The sequence below is a fragment of the Macaca thibetana genome, chromosome 13 (assembly GCF_024542745.1).
Source record: "Macaca thibetana thibetana isolate TM-01 chromosome 13, ASM2454274v1, whole genome shotgun sequence".
NCBI classification, from domain to species: domain Eukaryota; kingdom Metazoa; phylum Chordata; class Mammalia; order Primates; family Cercopithecidae; genus Macaca; species Macaca thibetana.
The window spans coordinates 4,278,693-4,305,044 of record NC_065590.1 but is presented as its reverse complement, the minus strand read 5'-3'; the positions used below and the strand labels follow the sequence as shown (position 1 = coordinate 4,305,044).

Genomic DNA, 26,352 nt, shown 5'->3' with positions numbered 1-26,352 from the left:
CCGTACAAGGTTAGTGCATAGTTAAGGCAACTGGACGGGTTATAGGCTGTGTTCTTTTTCGGGATGGGTATTTAACATTCCACATTGTGGGTGTAATAGTCATGGGGTCTTCTGTGTCATCTGGTCTGAGTTGAGTGCAAGACAATAAAGGAAGAAGTTAATATCTAACAAAGGTCAGTAATTAAGAGCGGAGGGGTCTTATCTCTGGTGCCATTCAGTCTTTCTTAGTCATTTTACAGATTACAGAACAAAAAATAAGGAAGAGAGTTCATTTATAGTTGGAGAAGCCATAGTGGCAGCTGCATGTTACACGACTGAGGCCACACAGTCACATCTCTCTCAAGGTTCAAATCATTTAACGTTCCAGTAGCCTTAAGTCTGAATTGTTTAATTTCACAATAGGCACAACTGATTAAAACATTGGCCACTAGTGACCAACTCAACTTTCAGTGCCTCTTCTCCCTGGAGACTGGAGTTGGGCTGAAAGTCCCAATCCTCTAGTCCTGCCTTGGTCTTCCTGGTGACCAGCCCCACCCCAAAGCTACCTAGAGGCTGCCAGCCACTGCCAATCATCAGTATACAAAGAGACACTGAACGTTTTGAAATTTTCAAGAATTTTAGAACTTGTATGTCAAGAAATATGGACAAAGACCAAACATATATTTCACAATATCACACAATGCTACTTTACTTTTATGAAGCTGAATATCTAGTGAATATAGAGCAAGAGAAATATCTTTAAATACTGTTCGTGGAAAGAAATTTGATATTTGTTCAACATAATCCCTGGATGGCCTCATCAGATCCAGCTTTCTTTCACCACTGAATCCTAAAACAGAAAAGAAAAATGTACCGCTCAGGTGAAATCATTCTCAGAATCAAGACAAAGCCCATGGGCAGGTTATTATGTAACATATTTCACAATTAGACCTCAGTTTGACATGTCATAAAGGCCCAGGTTGCTTTTCCCACAATCAGTACTTATAAGATTTGTTTTTGCTGTATCTCATCAGGCCATTAGGTTGGTGTAAGCACTATGGCCTCAGGGAACATCTTCGCCTTGTGTTTGCTGGGTAGTGCCATTTCCCAGCAGGGCGACAGCTTTCTCAGACACCTTGGACTGCTGGGACTCTGACCGCTGGCCCCTGCTGGCAGCACCCATAGGACAGCGGCCTCATATCCTTGGGACCACATCCTCATGAGAGACAGAGGAGGCCCGGAGCTGCCCTTGAGCATTCACTTCCTCTTCCACAGGGCTGAAGGCCAAGGAATCACTCCAAATTAAAACTCTGGATCTCAGAGCACCATTGGAAGGGGGAAACAGCCTTGCCTGGCCATACTTAGAAATGCTCTCAGTGTAGGGAGCTTGGTAGCTTCCAGAACTCCTTGGTGCACCACCCAAGCATGACAGGGTGGTGTTTCCTTATCAAGGGGGCCAGGTGAGGAGTCACGGAGGGCCCAGCTGGGCTACAATGAGCCTACATCCCCATCACAGTGACAGCTGGAGACCACATGCCTCCGAAGAGCTGGGCATGGAAGTGAAGGCTGCAATATTGCCCAGACAGCCTGCATCTGCTAGGCTGGGGTGGGGATCTCTGTGGTCCTGTGTGCAGGAAAAGGGAAGGGGCAGAGTCCTTGGGGGTTATGCAGGGTCCTCCTTTCTTAAACAATGGTACCCGCCACCCCCCCCCCGCCGATGGCTGCCTCTCACTCTCTCCAGTCAGACACATAAAATTTGCTTGAAAGAGAAAAACTGTGATGAAGCTGACCTTGGACTACCTACTGAGCCTCATCTTCAGTGTTTCTTCCATTCCTGGGCTGGAAAAAAAGGAGCAACTTATGGATACTGAGACACAACTTTCTGTAGCCTTATCTTGATTTGGCTCTTCTCTCTATTGAACCCTAAGGCCTCATTCTTCTAGCAGGGATTTCACTGCCTTCCATGGGGACTCACCTGGGAAGCCCTCGCCCTGGGCTAGCACCAGTCTGGAGGTCCTCTGGGACAGTGCTCCAGGAACCTTGCTGCTCCTAGGATCCCAACACTGTCACTTACCCATCATCCCACCCTTTAGCCTTTGCTTAGGTGGTGGGAGGTTCCACAAACCATCCAGCACAGGACTGCCCAGTCTGGAGACGTCATGGAGATGGACGGTTCTCAAAGCACTTTCCAGGAAACGAGTAGGTCCTACAGACCCATGGGAGTGAGACAGGGGTGGGAAACAGCTCCACAGTCCCTATGTTCGGGAAACAAATGCTTAAGCCAAGAGACACAGGTTGTGTTCTGTAGGACTTCCTACAGCCTTTGATGGGCCAGCGTGTATTGTGAGTCTTTGTGAATGTCAGGTGCAGTGTTTTCCAATCTTTTCTGACTTTTGCAGAGTACCTTTTGGCGCCAGTGATTCACAGAATGCAGTTTCTGGGGGCATGGATCTAGTCTGATTTGCTCATTTTTCTATGCAGATACTGAGAATCTCAAGGGTGGCGCACAGCTAGTGAATGGCCGATTAAAATCTAAAAGATAACTCTTCGACCCTGTGACCCTTGCAAGAGTTTCTGTTACCCAGGAAGGAGGAGAGGATGGTGCCTAAGCTCCTCCTGCCATGTGTTTTTGGGGCCATGAGTGCTGGACCCTAACGCTCTAAAACATAGGCTCAGATTCTGGTCTAGCCTGTGTCTGTCTGTCATCAGAACTCCCTTACGCCTACTCTGGTGCTCTCAGCCTCTCTCCTGTTGGACCCTTGCCTTTACAAGCTTGTAGGAGGAGATTTTGATTGGAGTGATACCCAGTGAAGGGTGAGAGAGTCCCCATAATTATCCACCAGTTCACCAAGGGGTCCTGGCTCTGCTGTTTGCAGTCACTCCATGATTGGGATGGCTGCAGTGAATCGAGGTGAGAAAGCAAAAGTGAGAAAACATGCTATACCCTGAAAAGGAAAAAGGGTCGTCCCCAGGTGGCAGTGTGATCCTGCAACATAAAAACATAAGCCATTATGCAACCATGTTGCATTACAAGTTCTTCAAAAAATGTCTATAGGGACAGTTTTCAAAAAAGGGTGGTCCCAGACCAGTGGCACCAACAACCTCTGGGAACTTGTAAGAAACACAAACTCTTTGCCCCAATCCAGACCCACTGAATCTTTGGGGGCAATCTGAATTTTAGCCAGGTGACTCTGATGCATGGCCACGTTTGAGAACCCCCAGTGTTTGGGGTTTGTGCTCTGGCAGTGCCTCTGTTGGAGTCTGTACAATGGCATGTGGTCTCCTGAGCGAGAGAAAGCAAGACCTCAGGAGCAGCTGGCTCCAGGGGACTCATCTGTGGGGCTGGAGATGAAATCTGAACAGCCAGAGGCATTGCCCCATGGTTCCTGTCTGCCCTCAGGGAGACCTGAACTTAATTGCTCAGCCACAAAAGATTCTCAGGGTCCTTTTGAGACTAGCTCTGCCCAGAAGTGGTCTGGAGGGGCTGCAGGGTGGCTGGCTCCAAGGACTTCCCCACCCTTCTCAGGTAGGGCTTTCTTTGGGGGTTACAGGCTCCAAGGCTCTTGTGTACCTTCTTGGTGAAGTCCACTGCAGCAGTCCCCGAACCCTGCAAGGAAATGAGGCGCGGGTAAATCCAACAGGAACCACATCATGACCTTGCAGTGGTCTTGCAGTGATCCTGCCGTCCCTGGCTTCCCTCTAACGTAGTCAGAAGTCTGGCGCAAAAGAGGAGGTGGAGAGCATGGCAAATGGTGGGATCACTGCCGTGATCTTCTCTAGCAAACTCCTGCTCAGGAAGGCAAGCTTGTCGTCTTGGCTGAGTTACCATCTGTATCCAAGTAGGTTAAGTTTGCTTGCTCCTCCTAACAGCGCCAACTTTGAAACGGGCACATTGCAAAGCTTAGCACACTTTTTTTTTTTTTTTTTTTGAGACGGAGTCTCGCTGTGTCGCCCAGGCTGGGGTGCAGTGGCGCGATCTCGGCTCACTGCAAGCTCCGCCTCCTAGGTTCACACCATTCTCCCGCCTCAGCCTCTGAGTAGCTGGGACTACAGGCGCCCACCACCACGCCCGGCTAGTTTTTTGTATTTTTGGTAGAGACGGAGTTTCACCATGTTAGCCAGGATGGTCTCGATCTCCTGACCTCGTGATCCGCCCGCCTCGGCCTCCCAAAGTGCTGGGATTACAGGCGTGAGCCCTTAGGACACTTTTAAAGGATTAGCCATTTTGGCTTCTTCACCTTGTTCATTGCCTGTGAACCTGGTGTAAGAATGGAATCAGATTGGACCTGGAGGCTTGCGGTTAGCAGGGGGTCGGACAAACTGCTGCTGGTGCCCAGGATGGCCAACCAGTTTTCCAGGCACTTGGGGCCCTGGGATTTTCAGAGCTAAAACTAAGAGAGTCCTGGACAAACTGGGATGAGCTGATCGCCCCATCTGGGAAGGGTGTTCAACACAAATTTTCTCTCTTGCTATTTGTTTATTTATTTTTGCTACCATGAAACAAAACTTTGATTACCATTGAACAGGTTCAGCTGGTAATTTCTAAATTAAAAAATAAAAACTAAAGAAGAAAGCTCTGAGAAATGGACAATGGGCAGGTAGGGCTGTGGGAAGCAGAAGATATCCCCAGGGCAAGTTTCGTGTCAGGGGAAAGAGACGGGAACTGAAAAAAGTACAAAACCGAGACAACTTCGGGATGAAAGGAGCCGAAGAGGAGAGGGATGGAAGCAGGCTGGGCCATGGGATCTCTCCCCGGGTCCTTCAGGCCACCTCATGGGGTTTCAGTGGAGGAAACTGAGGCCCAGGGAGGTCAAAGGATCAGCAGTTCTGCTCAGCACTCCCTGCCAAGGTGGAGATTGAAATTTGAGGAGAGAATGACAGCGAGCCCCAAGGTGACAGCACGCTTTCACCATGATTCAGGGAACTGTGAGTGGCATAAAACTATGGTGGAAGAATAAAAGCACGTACTCGCTGCAGAAATCTCTTCATCCGTCTGTTGGCGAGCTTGGCAGCCAGATGCATAAGAGGATGCACTGGAGGAAACTGCAACAGAGAGACGCGGAGAGGGTCAGACCGGGGGACATCCACAGAGGGGTATTTTGAGAGCCCAGGGCGATGCGCATTCCTTTCTCCTCACTTCCCTTACAAATGGGTTTAATTTTCAGAGTAAAATCCATTTTCGAGCCGAAGCCTGGAATTTTATGGTTTCAATAAAGAGCCGCTTGCCTTGAGAACAGGTTTCAATTCCAACACAACCCTTAAAAATATTCCCTTAAGGTAAATCGGACTTTTCTCTATATTAACCCTCAGCACTCTGTGCTCCTGGAGCGGAGCGCCTTGTCCTAGAAGCAACTCCACATGTATTCTTACTCCCTCCCCAGGGGTGCCCTCCTCATCCAAGAGAAAAGGTGGAGGGCAGCCCCTGTAACCCTCCCCAGGTACTTCTGGTTTCCTGATCTTGTCTGTGACTGCCGTGCACACCCAGGGGTACACACCTGTCCTCATCTAGTCCTCATGAATCCTCCCTGTGTGCTTTGGTTTAGAGTAAAACTTGATTTGCGTTAGTTTTTTTTTGTTTTTTTTTTTCCCTTCCATTGTTCTTCCTCCTTTCATGGTGCCCTTGTTGGTTTTGATAATATCCACCTCCTTGGCCGGGTGCAGTGGGAGGCCAAGCACTTTGGGAGGCCAAGGTGGGTGGATCACCTGAGGTCAGGAGTTCGAGACCAACCTGGCCAACATAGTGAAACCCCATCTTTACTAAAAATACAAAATTAGCCAGACGTGGTGGCGCGTGCTTGTAGTCCCAGCTACTTGGGAGGCTAAGGCAAGAGATCATGGCTTGAAGCCGGGAGACGGAGATTGCAGTGAGCCAAGATCATGTCATTGCACTCCAGCCTGGGCAACAGGAGCGAAACTCCGTCTAAAAAAATCCCCCTCCTTACCTGAGCACTATTCCTACATCTGTAATACTGATTGATTCTTAGGGGAAACATTTTTTTCCTGGTTATTTGCTTTTTTAAGGATCCTCTTAAGACGTGGAGAGCCTTGAATATATAAGTAAGAGACTTTCTAGTGGTAGAGTTTTACTTGCTATGACTGCGTTTAAAAGTTATATTCCGGCTGAGCATGGTGGCTCACCCCTGTAATCCCAGCACTTTGGGAGGCTGAGGCGGGCGAATCACCTGAGGTCAGGAGTTTGAGACCAGCCTGGCCAACATGGTGAAACCCCGTCTCTACTAAAAATACAAACATTAGCTAGGCATGGTGGTGCATGCCTATAATCCCAGCTACTTGGGAGGCTGAGACAGGAGAATCGCTTGAACCCCAGAGGTGGAGGTTACAGTAACCTGAGATTGCACCACTGTACTCCAGCCTGGGTGACAGAGCAAGACTCTGTCTCAAATATATATATACACACATACACACACACACACACACATATGCATATATCTATATATATTCTATGGCCTTTCCAATATTCCTCAAATCATACCCCATAGAAATTCACCTACACAAGCTGCTCCCGAGGGTAACTCAAATCTGTAGGAAGAAAGTTAGAGGTGATGGTTACTATTCCCATTGCACATACACATCGCGACAGCCACGGAAGATGTTCATCCATGTATCACTACTGGGGGATGGTACCACACACATCACAAAGCACAAATTTAAAAACAGATGGTAAGAACAAACAATATAAACAGAACACAGTGTTTACCAGGCTCTTCCTGTGCCTCTGTTTAAGTGCATACTAAAAAGTTATTTCCTACTTATTTTTCCTTTTCTATAATTTATTCTCTACCTTCTCAGATAAGTTGGCCACCTACCACCCCCCACCCCAGAGGGAGAAAGAGAATCCCTGCAATCCCAGGGAAAAGCCCCTGGGAAGCTACTACGCAGAGGATGTCCAGAGGCCCCAGCTTTTCTACTTGCCTGCACATATTAAGAAGAGACGGACGACATGCAGGGGAGAGCCACTTTTACAGACAGAGGATTATGATAAAATACTGACCTCACTTTTAACTGGATGTGTTACCTCCTGAGTTCTGGAGTAGTGAAACAAAAACTAAATAAGAAAAGAAAGTGATAGTAGTAGTGAGTGTCACTTGCTCTAAACATGGAAGCTGCATGCGCTTGTACTGGGCTGGGCGGTACTCACCCTTTTGTATATGTCTTGATTATCCTGGAAAGAGAATTGTGAGGGTAAGTTAGGTGAAATTTTACAGGGGCAGGCAACTGATAACGTTTTCTGTGTCAGGGACACCATGAACCTTACTGGATTTACCTGAATATTATGATGAATTGGCAATCTAAAAAGAAATTCCTCTATTACGCAAATTCAATGAGACTATAGTTGATGCAGGATCTTACAATAAAGAAAATTGCCAGCAATACATCATCATGTGAAAATATCTCATTTCATCTTTTCAGTTTGCAGGGGGTGGGGAGGAGAGATCTACTCTCTGATGCATAGAAGAAAATAACCATCTGACTATGGGTGGAATAAACTAACTATTACAGTTTTTGATTTGCTGCAGAGTGTATCCTGGTATTCAGTTTTTATAGTTCATATTGACCGAGCTGCTTTTTCTCCAAAAGCTTTCTACATGAATTTTTGCTCACCTTGCAGAAAGTCCAACTTTCCATTTCTAAATCCTTGCCCGTGCACACACCTCAGCCCTGGCTTGCGTAGATGATGGCTGCATGTGGGCTTATCTCACTCAAGGAGATGCCGGGAAGAAGGCTTCTTACAAAACCATAGAGTGAATGTTCATGTCCGTGTTTTGTAAAGTCACTAGAGATGATTACTGTGAACAATCATTTAAATCTTCTGATCTGGCTAGTACTGATCATTCACATCTCACCCATGCTTAAAGATTTTTGAATCAGCTGAAACCTCAATCAAGACAAAAATTAAAGCTGTTAATAATACTTCTAATTTTATTGCTATGAATACAGTTACATCTTCCTGCAAACTTTGTGGAGAAATTCTTCAGTGGAAGAGAGCAATACCTATGCATCCTCTCTCTCTCTCTCTCTACCATGTACATATGTGTGGATGCACAAACATGGGCGCACACACACAGACACACACTGCAATCCACCAACTTTACCAACAGTGGAGGCTCTGTGAAACTTAACTCTATTTCCTTATGATCACCATTTTTAGCTAGCAGAAAGTACTTGCTATTTTTACAGCTCCTGGTCTTCTTGTCAGCATCTGTTCACAACTGTGTGTGTGTGTGTGTGTGTGTGTGTGTGTGTGTTTATGGACACTTATTGGACAAACAATTGGTTTTTGTACCACATTCATCGGCTGTATACTATTATGTTTACTTTTCAGGGCAAAAATTGATGAGGAACGTGATGATGCTTTTCCTGGTGGTAATTACCCTGCTCAACGTTTCATATGCCCCTTCCTTACTTTACTTTTTTCTTTTGTCTTTTCTTTTTTTTTTTTTGAGACAGGGTCTCACTCCATCACCCAGCCTGGAGTGCAGTGGTGCCATCTTGGCTCACTGCAGCCTCCACCTCCCAGGTTCAAGCGATTCTCCTACCTCAGCCTCCTGAGTAGCTGGGATTACAAGCACCACGCCTGGCTAACTTTTGTATTTTTAGTAGAGATAGGGTTTTACCATGTTGCCCAGGCTGGTCTCAAACTCCTGACCTCAAGTGATCTGCCGGCTTCAGCTTCCCAAAATTCTGGGATTACAGGCAGGAGCCATCATGCCTGGCCTACTTTTTTCTTTTTAGAGAAGAAATTATTTCTAATTGTACTGATCAATGTTGTTTATGATTCATTACCCCAACTAGAATACAAATGCCATGAGAGCAGGTGTTCAGTTTGTTTTACTATGGCATCCCTAGCACCCGGCTCGTGGCATGCTCTCAATAAATATATCTTTTGAATGAATGAATAGTAGAGCAATAAGAGCTTCACAAGAACTTATTGCAATTTTCCCAATTGAAACGTCTTCTAATCCCATGTGGTGACCAGAAACACGAAGCGTGAATTTTGTGGCTGTCATTATTTGCAGAATGTGACTGCTTTCTGAATTGCCTTGAGGTAAAGGTCCCCTAGAGTCACAGACTTGGCCTATTCTGGAAATCAGAACAGGATTGAACTTAGAGCTCTGGCGACACATCCAGACTTTGGGCAGTTGAGGAGACCAAAGCCCCAAGAGACGAAGTGACATGCCAACAGTCACATTTCAGGGAAGCAGCAAGCCAGGAAGAGCCCGTTTCTCTATTAATACCTTTAAAATATTGGCAGTTTTGTTCACTGTGCAACCCCTTGCTCTTCTGCAGTTGGAAACAGGGAGAGGCTTGGAAAAATGGAGAAGGCGGAAGGAAATTCATTCTTAGTGGGCCCTTGCTCTTGAGGATCCTTAACCCAATTTAATACTGCAGGTTGCCCTTGGGACAGCCACACTTCCACTGCCTCTGCGGATGCAGAGGACACCCCCACAGTCTTCACCTGAGGGACAGGGAAGTCCCGTCTGTGCAGCATGGGGAGGAAGTAACAAAGGGTTGAAGAACTCTGAGTTTCCAGCCTGAATTTTTGCTCCAAGACCAAGGCTGTAAAGATTATTCCTGAAAATGAGCGCTAACGATTGCCTTCAAACATATGCATAGTAAACTGAAAAGAAGAAGAAATGGGAATGATATATTCATGAAATTTGAGAAAGTGATGTTTGCGTCTTGAAGAATGAGAATTGGTTGCATCAACAGGCAATGGCAACAACTAGCACTTAAGTGCTGTTGTTTGCCACGTTCTGGATGCTGTTGAAAGTGCTTCACAAATATGAAGCATTGAATCCTTACAACAGCATTCTAGGGTACTATGACAATTACCCGTATGCTACAGATGACAAAACCGAGGCACAGAGCAACTGAGAAACTACCAAGTTTAAACAGAGCTGGATTTTGAAACCAGGTATTTTTGTTTTAGAGTCTGGACTGTTAACTGCAGCCTGTGAAGAAGGCAAAGCCATTTCTGATTGAGGAAAAGACTGTGCAAGGACCTCAAGGGCCTGGTGCATTTGGGGAACACTGAGAGGTTCACTGTGGCTGGAGCACAGTGTGCTGTGGGTTAGGGGAGGTGAGGGATAAAGAGACACATCTCTCAAGGTGAAAATGCAGAGGCTATCCTAGGGATCATGGACTATCCTACCACTCTTTTGTTCTTTCAAGTAAATCAACTTACTTTATATCTGTGTGGTTACTACAGTTACTGTAAAGTTTTTTATTTTTGGTTTTTTTTGGTGATACAGAGTCTTGCTCTGTCACCCAGGCTGGAGTGCGGTGGCACGATCTCGGCTCACTGCAACCTCCGCCTCCCAGGTTCAAGCAATTCTCCTGAGTAGCTGGGATTGCAGGCGTGCACCACTGCGCCCAGCTACTTTTTGTATTTTTAGTAGAGACAGGGTTTCACCATGTTGGCCAGGCTGGTCATGAACTCCTGAGCTCGTGATCCGCCCACCTCAGCCTCCCAGAGTGCTGGGATTACAGGTGTGAGCCACCACACCTGGCCAGTTACTGTAGAGTCTTTTAAATGAAACTTTTTTTTTTTTTTTTTTTTTTAAATTGAAGCAGAGTCTTGCTCTGTCACCCAGGCCGGAGTGTAGTGGCCCAATCTTGGCTCACTGCAACCTCTGCCTCCCGGGTTCAAGCTATTCTCCTGCCTCAGCCTCCCGAGTAGCTGGGATTACAGGTGTGCCACTATGCCTGGCTAATTTTTGTATTTTTAGTAGAGATGGAGTTTCACCTTGTTGGCCAGGCTGGACTCAAACTCCTGGCCCCAAGTGGTCAGCCCACTTTGGCCTCCCAAAGTGCTGGGATTACAGGTGTGAGCCACCACGCCCGGCTAGTTACTGTAAAGTCTTTTACATGATAACTGTTGTTTTGGAGACCTGCTATATCATAGTATATCAATTTATAATATGCAATATATCATAACATATAATTAGCTTAACTATATATGATTATAATAATTGTAAGAATATAAATGAACTACCCATATTTTATAGTAATTTATATTTAAGATATTTGCTTGATTTTGTATAAAATTATATTCTTGAACACACATACAAATGCACAGTTACAGATACATACAGTATTCTCCTGTAGGTAGCAAAAGAGTGTGTTTGTTGCAGATATATATTATATATTATATATGTATATTATATATTTTTTATATATATATATACTCACACACACACACACAGTTTTTTTACCTTAGGTTGGCGAGAAAGAGATGCCCACTGACTCAGACAATATGCCAGTTGCTAAAAAATAAAATGAAGAATACAAATCAAAGGGATGAGGGGGATGAAGACAGATTGATTAATGGGTAATCAAATACAATTAGACAGAAGAAACAAGGCCTGGTGTTTGATAATTCAGTAGAGTAACTATAGTAAACCATAATCTATTGGATATCTCAAAATAGCTAATAGAGAATAATTTGAATGCTCCCAGCATAAAGAAAATGTAAATGTTTAAGGTAAATGTTTAATATCCATTGATATTCCAATTCCCCCAACTTGGTTATAACATACTATATGAAAGTATTAGAATATCACATGTACCTTGAAAATGTGTACATTGATTATGCATTTAAAATTTAAACAATGAATCAAAGACAAGTATAAATTCTTCAGTCAGCAGAATTTTATTACAACAGATTTAAAATACTAAAATTGTCCTATTTCTGAACCTCACATTATCTTCTCACACAGTGGCAGTGAATTTCAACACAACCCTCAGGATGCCCTAAATGAGGCCATGAAAAATGGCAACAGTGAGTTTCTGCTGCAGCCAAAAATCTGATCTCAAAATAGTTTTAAGTGAACATTATACACATGATGTATTCAAGGTCCAGACTAAATAAAAATCTCACATTACTGAATAATTGGGTACCTCAAGCTGCACAATATCCAAGCCATCTGGAGGATCAGCTAAAGGTTGGGGAAATCCTATTGTGAGAAATCATAAAATTATTAATTAGAGAAAAGAGGTCATAACATTTACTTCAAAGTCTTTACCATGAGAAACAGACAGTCTCTATTAAAGTAATAAGCCACCAAAGAACCATACAAAAGAGGTCAGTGGGAAAGTAAGATTTGATCTGATGTTGTTAAAAGGATTTACAAAGAAAATACACTTCTACTTGCCACTAGAATATACAAAGATTAATTTAAAATAGCATGGTTGTTAATTTACCATGAGTGTTCGGTACAACTGTTAGCAACTCGGCAAAGAGGAGGAAAAAAATACCAAGGTAACAACTTAGTTTGTATTTTGACAGAATTCATAAGGATGGCATATTAGAAAATGGTGTCAACGAAGGATGGGCATCAGAATCACCCTTGAACTTTGAAGACACATGGATACCCATCCCTCTGCTGCTACAGACTCTCTAGGGATGGGCTCTGGGGAAGGCTGCTGGCATGCAGCTAGACCCTGTCAACCTTTTGTCTAACTTCAATGAACTCCTCTTCTCATTTGCTTGTGATACAACACTTGGTGGGATAACTATAGTGCAGTTGAAAGAATCAATTGGATAGGTCAAAACTAACAAGATGAAATTAGGTGGATAAATATAAAACCTGGCACTTAGATTTTTAATGTGTGGAACAGGGAATGTATGACTCAAGAGCAGTTTATGTGTAAAAACAAGACAAAAGAAAACTGAGTGATATTTTGTCCCCTTCATTCTCTCTGAGGAAAGATAAAGCTAAGGCAATGTTATGTTATATTCAAATAACAGGGCCTAAACCATAAAAGGTAATAGTCTGACTTGAAATGGTAAGATACAAGGTAAAGTCACGGAGCATAGTTTTCTCTGGAAACAGGAATATTAGGAAGTATATGTTAACTGCTTTCAACTATTTTGAGAACTGCAATAAGTAAGAGATATTAGTCTTATCCTGTGCTTCCCCCAAATAACAGAATAAAGGCTGATGGTTAGAAAGTTACATGTGATCACACTTAAGCTTAGCGTAAAGAAGTTTTTCACAATTGGAATCATTCAACAATGCAAAGTAATGCAAACGAACCCTAAAAGGATTTATGGAGAGGTTCTTTGTTAATAAAACGTAAAGACCTGCCCTCAGGAAACATAAAGTCAAATAGGAAAAAATAGGGAGGTGAGTATAAACATAGAGAAAGATAAATAAAAGGTAATAACAGATTTACAAAAGTATAATATAAACAGGACTCTACTGGAGCAAAGAGGCAGCACCTAGCTGTCTTAGCTGGCAGTGAGTTGGGGTCATTGAAAGTACTTAAATAGAATCGCGAAGTTACAGAAGGGATCCCTGCACCCTGTCAGAGGTTAAACCAGATGACCTTCATGGTCCTTTGCAAGGCCCAGTTTTGTGATTACATTGTAGGACATGACAAAGCAAACATACTGTTTGAAATATATTTTCTCTGTTAATATATTTCCAAAGATGTTCTACTCCCCTAAGTCAAAATTCTAATGGAAAAATCTAAAATTGTATGTGTTTCCAACCTTAGTTGTTCTGCTACCACCCACTTCCCTGCATCCTATGAAGATGGTGGTAAGATTCCAACCACAGACCCTCACTCCAGCCCTGTTCCCTAGAAGCTGGTTCTCAAGAGTTGGTGAGGCGATGCCAGCACCTGGTCAGCACCGCGGACAGCTCACCGGCCCCGGGAGGTAGCTGCTTCCACCACACTCTGGACCCCTGCCTCTCTAAAACCCAAGGGAAAGGCTTGGAAAAAGACTCCTTTTTCCACTGTGCGCTCCTCCCGCGCCCGTCTCGAGGTTCTTTGTTAATAAAACGTAAAGACCTGCCGTTAATAAAACGTAAAGACCTGCAGTCTCGAACTGCCCATCAATTCCCATTCTTTGGGGCTGTAAGCTCACTTTTACCAACTCTGTCCTCGTCTCTTCAGAATCCAGGGAGCAGAAATGGCTACAAGAGGTGTCTTCCCCTAACTCCTACCAGGACGTGCCTCACCCTTCAGTTTTAGCGGCATATGCTCAGGACATCCCTGGGGCAGGAGCAGCTTAAAGACAGTCCCACAGGGAAAAGTCTCCTTTGGTAAAAGGCTGCAGCATCTCGCTCTGTCCATCCTCTCCTAAAGGTTCGAAACAAATTGCAGCCAGAAATCAAGAAGGTAGTAATGAGGGCTGGCGGGGCAGAATAAAGCTTGACTCCTTCCAGAACTGCCCCGGGGGATCAAGGTCTGCCTCAGTCATCCTCAGAATTCAGGCCAGATGGAGTCTGATGAAGCTCCCCTTACCTGAGGAGGGAATCTGTAGCATGCAGAAGCAGTAGATGATCAAGATGAGAGGGAACTGGGGACGAAGAGGTTTCATTGTTAGAGTCTGGTTTCTCCTTGCTGGCCACAGACGGATGCTGCTAGGACAAGAGCTGCGCATTTCCCCAAGGTCCACAGGCAGAGGCAACCCTCTGTCCTGCATCTGATCAGCCCAGCGAAGAAAGTGCGTTTATTTGCAGCGCCCGGGAGCCCATTTGCTGATCACCAATCAGCTTTGCACAGGAGGACCCCGGCTTTCTCATAAATGTCACGCTGGGCCCTTATTTGTAGAATAATATCCTTCTGGAGTAGGCATTGTAGAGAGTCCTCTTTTACAACCCAGCAATGAAAATAAAAGGTGGAGAGTCCTGATTGTTATTCTATAACGATCTGAGAAATATTTCTGACTCAAGAAGGGCTTTTTCTCTTTTTAATAAAAAATTGGACACAAATCTATAAATTATTGCGTGATAAAGTCTTGTTTCCTATGAAGCTGTTTATTTTCCACCACTAACAAAGGATGTTGTGTCATCTTGGTGCATCTAAGAAGGACAAAATTTGGAGTCTTGGGTATAATATTTTTAAAAATCTAAAGTTCAGTTGGGGCTCTGTTTGTTTTTTAGATCATGGCTGAAAATTAGCCTCTTTAAGGTCTTTCCAGATTCATTTTAAGGAACAAGTTAAGGATTTCAAATTGTCAGCACTCAGGAAAACATGACAATGTTTAATAATCCTAAATAACTTCATCTACCGAGCTTCTACATGTTGGGATCTGTTTTAGGCATTTCACACAGGTTATTTCATGTAATTCTCACAGAAAATTTATTAGGAATGTCTTATTACTCTAATTTTGGGAATGAGGAAACAGATGCTAGGAAAGATTAAGAAACTTGTCCAAGATCATCCAGCTATCAAGGATGAGAGAAGAAATTTGGACTCAAATGTACCTGAGCCCAGTCACTTCTGTAAGAATATGGAATTCTAATTGATAAGTAATTTTTTAAGTGTGCATCCTTGGGATTAGATATGAGATAGAAAGAAGCAGGAGAAAGACTGAAGTCTTCTATTTCTTGCAAAAAGGGCAACATATATAGTATACCTGAAACAAATATCTTTTGTTTTTTTTCATTATGCATATCTTTAATTTTCTTTCTTTCTTTCTTTTTTCTGAGATGGAGTCTCACTGTGTCGCTCAGGCTAGAGTGCAGTGGTGAGATCTTGGCTCACTGCAACCTCTGCCTCCTGAGTTCAAGCAATTCTCCTGCCTCAGCCTCCTGAGTAGCGGGGATTACAGGTGCTCGCCACCAGCTAGTTAGTCCAGCTAATTTTTTTATTTTTAGTAGAGACCAGGTCTCACCATGCTGGTCGGGCTGGTCTCAAACTCCTGACCTCGTGATCTGCCCACCTCAGCCTCTCAAAGTGTTGGTATTACAGGCGTGAGCCATCGCACCTGACTGCATATCTTTAATTTTTGCTGTTTTAGAGATTAGGTGGTTACTAATAACTGCTGGATGTTTACACATGGCTCAAACATGTTAATACTTTACCTAAGTCATAATATATAATTGTTTTAATGAATGAGCTTTTAAAGAATAATTTTGAGTGGGAGTTGCTCAGAAGGAGCTGTTTAGTTTTGACTTAAAATGTGGCATTTTGTCAAAAAATTTTCAATTCATAACAGGCTGATAATTATAAACTACCTTATAGCCATAATATTTTGCCTTTGAGCCAGTAAGAAATAGAGATTTCTATTTGCCACAGTATTTACCACTTTGGTTCTAGGAGACCAACCCAAGGTCTTTAAATACCAGGCAGCGATTATGCCATTTACATTAAAATCCACCCACTTCCTAACAGCAAGTCTTTACTGAATGAAAGGGAAAACATGAATAAATGCTTTTTCAACATAAACCACTTGTCTACATGATGTTAAACACTGTCACTTATGGTCATTTTAGATACATGACACACATAATAGCAAACAGTTGTGGTATTTTTAATAAGTGTCAATCAACAAGTACTTTTTCAACATCTGCTCACCGGTGAACTGGTGTTTATGCATAGGTGTCAAGGAAACCTCTGTGATAGCTCTGATTTATATCAACTCTATGTTTCTTCTGTGTATTTTGCCTACACTATTTTTCAGATATTCAGGAGAAAAACATAAAAATATTATTTTCAATACTAACTTAGAAATTGGAAAAGATTTTAAAAGCCCGTGGTGTTACTATTCAACAACATTGTTCTAAACTAATTTGTGTTTTCTGCATAATTCATATGTTAAGGCCCTAGACCCCAATGTGACTGTATTTGGAAACAGGGCTTTTAAGGAAGTAATTAAGGGTAAACGAGGACATTAGGATGGGGCCCTAATCCAACAGGACTGGTGTCTTTATGAGAAGAGGAAGAGATGCTAGAAATCTTTTTCTCTCTGCATGCATGCACAGAAAAAAGGTGGTGTGAGGTTGTCTGCAAGCGAAGTAGAGAGCCTCACCAGGAACCACCTTGCTGGCACCTCGATTTTGGACTTGCATCCTCCAGAGCCGTGAGAAAATACATTTCTGTTGTTTAAACTACCCAGTCTGTGGGTTTTGCTATGGCAGTCCAAGAAGACCAATACAAACATGAAAGCATTTTTAGCCAATTCAATACAAAAATAAAATGAAATAATGAAAAGTAAAAATTGGAAACTCTCCTTGATTTCAAATTATACGATTATCTACCCAGATTATCTACTAAAAATTCAGTGAAATCAAGTGGTGGATGATTAGAATTAACAAAAGTTTACCAAACTGACCAAATTTCAGGGAAGCTATTTTCAGTACTAATTTTCTTAGGACAAGAGCAAAAATAAATTTTGAAATGTGTCAAAATGTAAATAGCTTAAAAAACTATGAAATACTGAGGGCAAAACTGGAGAACAAATGTGCAACACATTTAAAAAGAAAACTACAAAACTGTACTGAAGAAGTGTGAATAAATGAAAAGGCATATCATTATCCTCACCAGCAAGATTCGGAGCTTGCAGTGATGAGTTGTTCCAGCCTGGGCGCCGAAGCGTCTCAAAAAAAAAAAAAAAAAAACAAAAAAAAAAACATTCAATTGATGGCAAAATTCATGTGTAAAGTCAGTGTAATCCTAATTAAATTCAAAATGACCCTTCATGAAATTTTAAGACATATTCTGAAAGTAGTTTGGGAGAGAAAATATTCAAGAACATTTGACAAATTTTGGGGAAAAAACTTGACACTTTACCAATGCCAAAATGTACCATGAACCTGTAGCAATTGTGGTATTGTGGTCGACATTTTGTTACTGATCTAGTAACAGGCAAACCAATCCATAGAATGGGATAGAGAGAGTTGAAGCAGATTAGATTAATATAGAATAAAGGCACATTTCAAATCAGTGAAAAAAGGTGAAATTACTCATTGAATGGTGTTCAGGATCATTGGCTATTTGGTGAAAATTAAATACCCTATTCCACACTATACAGTAGTCTCCCCTTATCCTAATAGGATATATTCCAAGAACCCAAGTGGATGCCTGAAGCTGAAGATAGTGCCAAACCCTATAGACAGTATGCACGAATTTCTCGTTCCTTCTTCACAGTTTCACAGCTAGAAAATTGTTCTTATTGTAGATCTTAGCCACCTCTGCATACGATTTTTTTTTCTTTCCTTATTATGCCAATAACTTTCACCTTTTCACCTACAGGAAGCACCTTATGGCTTCTCTTTGGCATATTTCAATGGCCAGAGTCATTACTCTTGTGGCTTTGGAGCCATAATGAAGTCAGCTAAGGGTCACTTGAATACAAGCACTGTGATGCCGCAACCATCAATCTGTTAACCAAGGCTACTGCAGAGTGACTAACGAGCACGTAGACAGCACGGAGTTGCTGGACAGAGGGAGGATTCAAGGGGAGAGGGGCAGGACCCAGAGACTTCATCATGCTACTCACCCAGGCAGGCAATTGAAAAACCTAATTTCTTATTTCTGGAATTTTCCATATGTCCTATGTTCAGACCACAGTTGACTAGTGGAACGGAAACTGTGGAAAGTGAAAACGCAGACAAGAGGGGACTACTGTAGGCTGGGTGCGGTGGCTCACGCCTGTAATCCCAGCACTTTGGGAGACCGAGGCGGGTGGATTACCTGAAGTCGGGAGTTGCAGATCAGCCTGGCTAACATGGTGAAACCCCATCTCCACTAAATAGACAAAATTAGCTGGGCGTGGTGGCGCATGCCTGTAATCCCAGCTACTCTAGAGGCTGATGCAGGAGAATCGCTTGATCCCGGGAGGGGGAGGTGCAGAGGTTGAAGTGAGCCGGGATCACGCCACTGTACTCCAGCCTGGGCAAAGGAGTAGTGAGACTCTGTCTCCAAAAAAACAAAAAAACAAAAAACAAAAACAAAAAAACAGGGGACTACTGTAAATTAAAATAAATTCCAGAAGATCAATAAACCAAACCTGATTCTCACTCACACACACACACACACACACACACACACAGAGTATTATAAATATTTTTAAATTCTGTGTACATTATGCTGTTTTGAGATCTTAAAAAAAATCTCTGTGGCTGGAGAAAGACCGTTCCTCCCAGGGCTAGTCATGCTTAGAGATAGCAAGGTCTCAGCCTGGAGCACGCCTGCCGTGATAAACTAAGTAGCGCAGGGCCATAACTCCTCTATCTGGCCCCTAAGCCCCAGGAGGCAAAATCCCTCTGCCTGAAACATCCCAGGACCAGCTGCCAGGCAACTAGGAACCACCTCCACAGCCCCAAACCTTCCACAAGTATTCACATTAGCCACTCCTAAACTGTTCACCCTGCTCTGCCTTGCCCTTCCCCATAAAACCCCATAAAAGGGGTGGACTAGATCTTCTCTTTGCTCCTGTCTTCCACCTCCTGACCACCCTGGTGCCTTTCCCACATGGTCCTCCTGTCTCCAGGACCTGTGAGTGTAGTACACTTTGTTTTTCCCTGTGCCACTCCTGTGTCTCCTCTTGAGGTCACACCTGGCTTTTCATCACATAAAAGAAGACAAAGTACACATATACAGACACACAGACACTTACATAAAATCCTGTATTAGAAAAAAATTGAGCAAAAATTTTTATAGGAAAATTGCTCTAGAGCAAAACTTAAAATAGGGATGACAATAAGGAAAAGATTGAAAAATTTTAAAGTATTTTAAATAATTCTGTATAAAAAGAGGCCGTAAGCAATATTAGCAAGGAAAAAACACCATAGGATAAGTGTTTCCAAAAGCTATAGGGGTACTTACTGATAATATAAAAAGAGAGGGAAAGAAAGGAAGGCAGGCAAAAAGGAACAAGGAAAGGAAAAAAGGAAGAAAAAACCTAACTGTCCATCAAGAGGTGATTGGGAAGAAAAGCTGATACATACGTACAATGGAATAGATTATTAAATAAACTAAGGGATCCATAATATGGAAATTTATGTAACTGTGGCTTTTTTTGTTTTTCTTGAGATGGAGTCGCTCTGTTGCCCAGGCTGGAGGGCAGTGGTGTGATCTCAGCTCACTGCAACCTCTGCCTCCTGGGTTCAAGCAATGCTCCTGTTTCAGCCTCCCGAGTAGCTGGGATTACAGGCACGTGCCACCACGCCCAGCTAATTTTTTTATTTTTAGCAGAGACGGTGTTTTACCATGTTGGCCAGGCTGGTCTGAACTCCTGACCTTGGGATCTGCCCGACTCAGCCTCCCAAAGTGCTGGGATTACAGGCGTGAGCCACCATGCCCAGCCTATGTAACTATTTAGAAGAATAAGATAGGCCTACATGTATTCACAGGGAAAATTCTTTATAACACGAGTAAAGAATAAATGTTACAAAATTTCATGTCATTGTCTCTTGCCTGCCACCATGTAAGACAAGTATCAGGTAGCTTCTGCTCATAACAAATCATTCCAAAACTTAGTTGTTTAAACAATCATTTATTTAGCTCAAAATTCTGAAGGTCAGCAATTTGGGCTGGGTTCTACAGGGCAGCTATTCTCAGGTGGACTCACTTACACATCTGTAATCACCTGGTGAATAGACAGGGTGCCTGAGACCCTTCTCCATGTAATCTCTCATTCTCAGGGTGGTTAGCCCAGGCTTGATCTCACACTCATTTCAGAGTTCTAAGATAGTGAGAGGAGAAGCTACAAAGCCTCTTGAGTTCTAGGTTTGCAACAGGCACTACATCACTTCTGCATTATAATGGACAAAGCCAGTCACAAAGCTAGCCCAGATTCAAGGGGTGGGAAAATAAATTTCACCTCCCAACGATGAGATAAGCCACAAAGTGTTATGGCCAATTTTGCAATCTACCAACCTCCACTTATGTAAAAGTTTTAAAAAATAGAACATGTAGTTATGTATGTACAGATGTAGGTAAATGCAAAGTAAAAGAATGGGATGCTACACACACTCAAAAATAATAGCAGAGATTCTCATGCAGTGAGATTGTGAGGAGTCATTAACAGCTTTTGAATTCTTGGCCGGGCGCAGTGGCTCATGCCTGTAATCCCAGCACTTTGGGAGGCAGAGGTGGGTGGATCACGAGGTCAGGAGATCGAGACCATCCTGGCTAACACAGTGAAACCCCATCTCTACCAAAAATGCAAAAAATTAGCTGGGCTTGGTGGTGGGTGCCTGTAGTCCCAGCTACTCTGGAGGCTGAGGCAGGAGACTCACTTGAACTAGGGGGCGGAGGTTGCAGTGAGCTGAGATTGTGCCACTGCACTCCAGCCTGGGCCACAGAGCGAGACTCTGTCTCAAAAAAAAAAAGCTTTTAAATTCTTGCATTTCATATTTTTGAATTCTTGCATTGATTATTTATGAATTACTTGTATAAGTAAAACTAAATTTAAAAAATTTAATGAAGTCTGAAACACTCACAAGCATATGGATTAATATTCAAAGATCTAAACTTCCATATATAAAAGATCAACTGCTTTCATATCCTTTGCAGGGACATGGATGGAGCTAGAAGCCATTATCCTCAGGAAACTAACGCAGGAACAGAAAACCAAACACCACATATTCTCACTTATAAGTGGGAGCAGAATGATGAGAACACATGGACACATGGGGGTGAACAATACACACTGGGGTCTGTTGCGGGGTGGGTGGGGTGAGAGAAAACGTTGGGAAGAATAGTTCATGGATGCTGGGCTTAATACCTAGGTAATGGGATGATCTGTGCAGCAAATCACCATGGCACATATTTACCTATGTAACAAACCTGAATATCCTGCACATGTACCCCAGAATTTAAAATAAAAGTTGAAGGGAAAAAAAGATCAACTCCTTTCTTTATTTTATTCCATTAATTTTTTTCCAAAGTGTTTCATTTGTTAGGCACTATTTAAAAGGCTATAACCAGTGGATTTGTCAGTGCCAAGCCAATTTAATAAGACATAACTTTTTTGAATAAATGAACTCACCATGTAGAGTTCCCAGACCATTTGAAACAAGCAAATGTCAGAGAACGACACTAAAAATGCCTCCTCCTTTCCACTTTAAATTAGCTTCCGCTTTGTGAATGGTTACTATGATAAAACTCAGCAGGCTTTCGGGGAACTCAATTTTAATTTGTAAAATACAAGAAAATGGAATTTCTAAATCGATTATAAGTTTCTGTATTCAAAGCACAACTTTCTGAGTGCCTCAGTGATACCCAATGTCCTTCAAGAACTCTTTTAAAAGTCTAAAGTAAATTAAGATGTAGATACGAGAATATTTGAGAGCACCGTAAGGGAGGAAAACGATAATTCTTCCTCTACCCTTTCTGAGATCTTAATTGGGATTGACCCCTAGAAAGAAAGACAGATTAACAGGAGAAGAACAAGCAGAAGTTTAACCATGGTGCTATGGTTTGAATAATGGTGTTTCCTCCAAAGTTCATGTTGAAACTTAATCCCCAAGGTAGCAGTACTGAGAGACATGGTCTTTGGAAGGTGATTATCTCCCAAAAGGGCAGAGCCATCATGAATGGGATTAGTATCCCTATGAAAGGGCTCCAGCGTGAAGGGCATACGCTCTTGCCCTTCCATTCTTTCCACAATGTGAATATCTCACATTCTTGCCCTCTAGAGGATATAGCAATAAGGCACCATCTTGGAAGCAAAGAGCCATCCTTACCAGACAATGCCAGCACCTTGATCTTGGACTTCCCAGCCTCCAGAATTGTAAGAAATACACTTGTCCCTTATAAATTACCCAGTCTAAGGTATTTTATTAGAGCAATACAAGTAGACTAAGACACATAGATACTGCCTGTGTGTATGGGAGATACCCAGGGAAAAAGTACATCTCAAAGAAGTGGCTCAAATACCATCCTCAGCTGAAACAAAGAAAGAAGGGAATGAGGAAGGGCCAGGGAAAGGGCCATAAAGGTAGGTGAGGTTTGTTATGCAGATCTAAGTCAGTGCCTTCCCCATTGATAAGAATTTCTAGTGATTTAGAGTCATCCTTCTCATCCTGTTGCAGAGAGACACTCTTACAACCGGAGATTTCTTTTATAAAAGTACATTTTTCTTAAAAGGGATAATGTCTCTGTTTTTAGAGCTTCTCCTGTGTCTGCTGCTTCCAAAAATAATCAGCTGAAAATAAACTTTATGCCAAAATGACATATTTTGGGGTGGCATTTCCTGGTCCTCTAACATCACACTTTGGAGTGGCATATTCTGGTCTCCTATGTCATATTTTGGGGTGGCATATTCTGAGCCCCAGTAGTTTTATCTACACAGCAAGCATTTGTAGAAAAGTCTATTTAGAGCCTGCCTGTCAAAGCCCCCAAAGCTGTTTGGTGGCAGAAAAGGCCAGCTTCCCCCATTAGCTGATACTGTCCCCACCCACATGAATACACTCTCTCATTTCCTCCCACCTTCTGTGCCTGAGTCCTGCACTTTCTCCTGGGCTTTATATCTGCTTTTATACTGGGCTATTTAGTAATGGCAGGGGATTAGAGAGCTATGAAATGTTGGAAGAACCAGGGTGTTCTGACAAAGACCCCTCAAAGTAAGAACCACATACCCTTCCCTGTTTTATATTTTCCTTGTCGAAAGTAATGTATCAGAGAGCTGTGCCAGCTACTTGCCCATTGGACTTTGACTCCATAAACATCTTTCCTTACTTATCCCGCTGCCACCGCATCATACAGAGCTGTAAACATGCAAAATAAACTCCCTTCCTAGCTGGCTTGCAGTTTGTTTCTGTCAATGGGAGAGAAGGCTGGAAAGAAGCTGGAAAACAAAAACAAGAAAGAAGTCTTTTTTTTCTGCTTGGGGTTATGCCTCCAGCAGAGGAAGTATTCATGGGTTCTGGCTCCAGCACCTAAAACAACACCTATGCATGACTTCAGGCTCCCCAGGCCCTGCGGGGTAATGAGAGTGTGTGCTCCCAGCTTCCTGAAGATAAGTAGAGATGATAATTAAAACAGCAGCACCAGTGGGGTCCCATCAGTCTTAGCGGCCAAGTAAACACTGGCTTTGCAAACACACCATTTTTCCTTAAGTTCCTCAAACCCTAGGCAAGAATGAGGCTTTCTGTGGTTGCTAATCCCTGGGTAATGTTTCTTTTTACCATACTTTGTAATTCTAGCCTCCATCCAGGATGATTTCTTTATGATTTTGTTGAGATACAACTGTGTGAACCCCAAATATCTGAGACAGGACTCAATTAATTTAGAAAGTGTATTTTGCCAAGATTGAGGACAAATACCCATAACAAAGACTCAGTAGGTCCTGATGACATGTGCCCAAGGTGGTCAGAGCACAGTTTGGCTTTACAAATTCTAAGGAGACACGAGACATCAAGCAACATATGCAAGAACGTTGGTTCGATCTGGAAAGGCAGGACAACTCGAAGCAAAGGCAGGAAGACTCAAAGTGGGGAGGGGACTTTAAGGTCATAGGTGGATAAGAGACAAATGGTTGCATTCTTTGGAGCTTCTGATTAGCTTCTCCAAAGGAGGCAATTAGATATACATTTATCTCAGTGAGCAGAGGGGTGACTTTGAATAAAATGGGAGGCAGGCTGACCCTAAGCAGTTCCCAGCTTGACTTTTCCCTTTAGCTTAGTGATTTTGGGGCACCAAGATTTATTTTCCTTTCACTTTTTCCCCCTTTTCTTTTTAAAAATCTTTTGGAGAAAGCATTTTAGAAGAAAATGGGTCTCTGGTCTCAGGTTTTGTCTGATCTCTCATGGCTAGGATGGTTTTTTCCTAGACAGATAGGTCTCAAGTTATTAGGAAAGCTCATTTTTAGCATGTTTTGAATTCTCATATCCTGTGAAGAGAAAAAAGGGGGTGGAAGAGAGAAAAACAACAACAAACAAAAGAACAATCCTGGAAAACTGACATAGGCCATATTACTCTGAAGCCTATATATCAATAGGCAGGTATGAAAGAGGCCTATATGTAAACAGGTTGCTGTTATTTTCTTCTGAAGTTTAAGTTGTCTGGCTTCATTTCACAGGGCTTAAAAGAAGCACAGCTTAGTTTTCAGTGACTCCAAATTAGAAAAAATGAGGGGAAAAAAAGAAGAAAAAAATGAAAACATTATTTTGAAGACTTGTAGCCAAAACAAAGTAGAATTTAGTCCAAACTGTAGAAAATAATAAACGTTAAAAAACATTAGGCAAGACTAGAATCTAACAACAGGTGTACTATAATTTTTGAAACATAATTTTTCTCTTCAGTTTCCCATATTTACTAAAGACAAATCATGGTAGGACTAATTTCCTTTATTATAGTTGGCCTGATTATTTGTATACACTGCAGCAAGAATATATATAAATATATATTTACATAGTCTTTTAAATTGGCTTTGATGGAACTTTGTTCCATAGAAGGAATCTCAGATGAGACTTTTGTAAAGCTGAGCCCAGGCATGGATTTTTACCACCAAATACCTATGAGTTGAGTGAATTCCTCTCTTCTTGAGGTCCCAAGATAAACTTGGGGCTCCTGGGCATGTCAGAAAGTGACATTCTTTACTTACCACAGATCAGAAATCCTGTACAGATACTGTGTAGACAAGGTATGAGGCTAGTTTTCCCAAAGGGGATTTTATTGTGTACATAAGTCAAGTTTGATTCCTTAAAGGAAAGCACACCATTCCACTCAAAGCCTTGGTGAAATAACCAGTTTCTCCAATTGTGTACTGTTACAAATGAAAACAGATTCTTATTGCACTTACGCAAATAACTCTATTCCCATAAGTTAAGAATACTCATAAATAGTTTCCAAATTCTAGAGAAATCAGGTAGAGAGAAACAAGTATGCTCCAAATTCTGTTCACAGGAGTATACTAAATTGTCAAAAGCTGTCAGTAGCTCAAAAGAAAAGTTCTGAAAAGCAAAACAAAGGATCAGCAATGTTTTACACAAAAAGTTAAAAAGATTACTTCAGACTTCTATTAGTTTAGTTCATGTAGCTTGTTCTGCTTGATATTTATGAACATTTAGCTCTCTGTGAATCCTGAAAGTTTTTCCTCTATTCTGATGTTACAATCTCCAAAGTTATCAGAAACTTGCATTCGAGAGCACCTGTTAGAGTTTTATAGTTGATTACAAAACCACCTTCTAAAGAGGACCTAAACAAGACAACAATTGTCCATGGATGACAAAAAGTTTCAGGACAGCCATAGTCAAAGACACAATTGACAAGGAAATTTGTTACCTCAGTGGCACACAATAATTTAATATAATAATTATAATTATTACTTATAAAGTACATTAAGTCATATCAGAACTATAGGAGTTTCTCATAATTTTGGAATATATACCAATAACATATTTATACAAATAAAGCCCAAAGAAAACCAAACACTGTTTCATATTTGACAAGGCTTGCTGTATAATTTTTATACCAAATTATAGCCAAATATGTCATTTTTGGACTTTAGGGACCCTAATATCTTAAAGAATTAATTAGGCCAGAAAAAGACATAGTTTATAATTTGATTTGGAAAGTTTGTCAAATATCAAAGGTTTAAAACACTTGATATCACAAAATAGGATCACAGGTCATTGTAAAATAAGTCATTCATTTAACCAAAGT

The 26,352-nt window shown here is 42.1% G+C and overlaps 2 protein-coding genes across 2 annotated transcripts in view; both read right to left on the bottom strand.

Moving 5' to 3' along the window:
• PDCL3 (phosducin like 3) overlaps window positions 1-26,352 on the bottom strand; it is a 449,125-nt gene that overhangs the window by 76,721 nt on the left and 346,052 nt on the right. The gene's annotated exons all lie outside the window — the stretch shown is intronic.
• Window positions 652-14,507, bottom strand: NMS (neuromedin S). The gene is made up of 10 exons (XM_050755167.1): window positions 14,257-14,507; window positions 11,902-11,957; window positions 11,217-11,267; window positions 7,139-7,162; window positions 6,992-7,045; window positions 4,948-5,022; window positions 3,551-3,586; window positions 2,924-2,965; window positions 1,770-1,818; window positions 652-829 (listed from the first exon to the last, which is right to left on the bottom strand). Exons 1-9 carry the CDS (start codon window positions 14,435-14,437, stop codon window positions 1,780-1,782), a joined length of 558 nt encoding a protein of 185 aa, XP_050611124.1. The 5' UTR covers window positions 14,438-14,507; the 3' UTR covers window positions 652-829; window positions 1,770-1,779.

Bases quoted from the DNA above. Each gene is read 5' to 3' on its own strand.
- NMS (XM_050755167.1), bottom strand. From the start codon at position 14,437: ATGCAGGACAGAGGGTTGCCTCTGCCTGTGGACCTTGGGGAAATGCGC. The intron at 11,268-11,901 runs GTACCCAATTAT...TTTATTTTTTAG, and splicing joins TGGATATTGTGCAGCTTGAG to CAACTGGCATATTGTCTGAG. The intron at 5,023-6,991 runs GTCAGTATTTTA...TCTCTGTTGCAG, and splicing joins CACATCCAGTTAAAAGTGAG to TTTCCTCCAGTGCATCCTCT.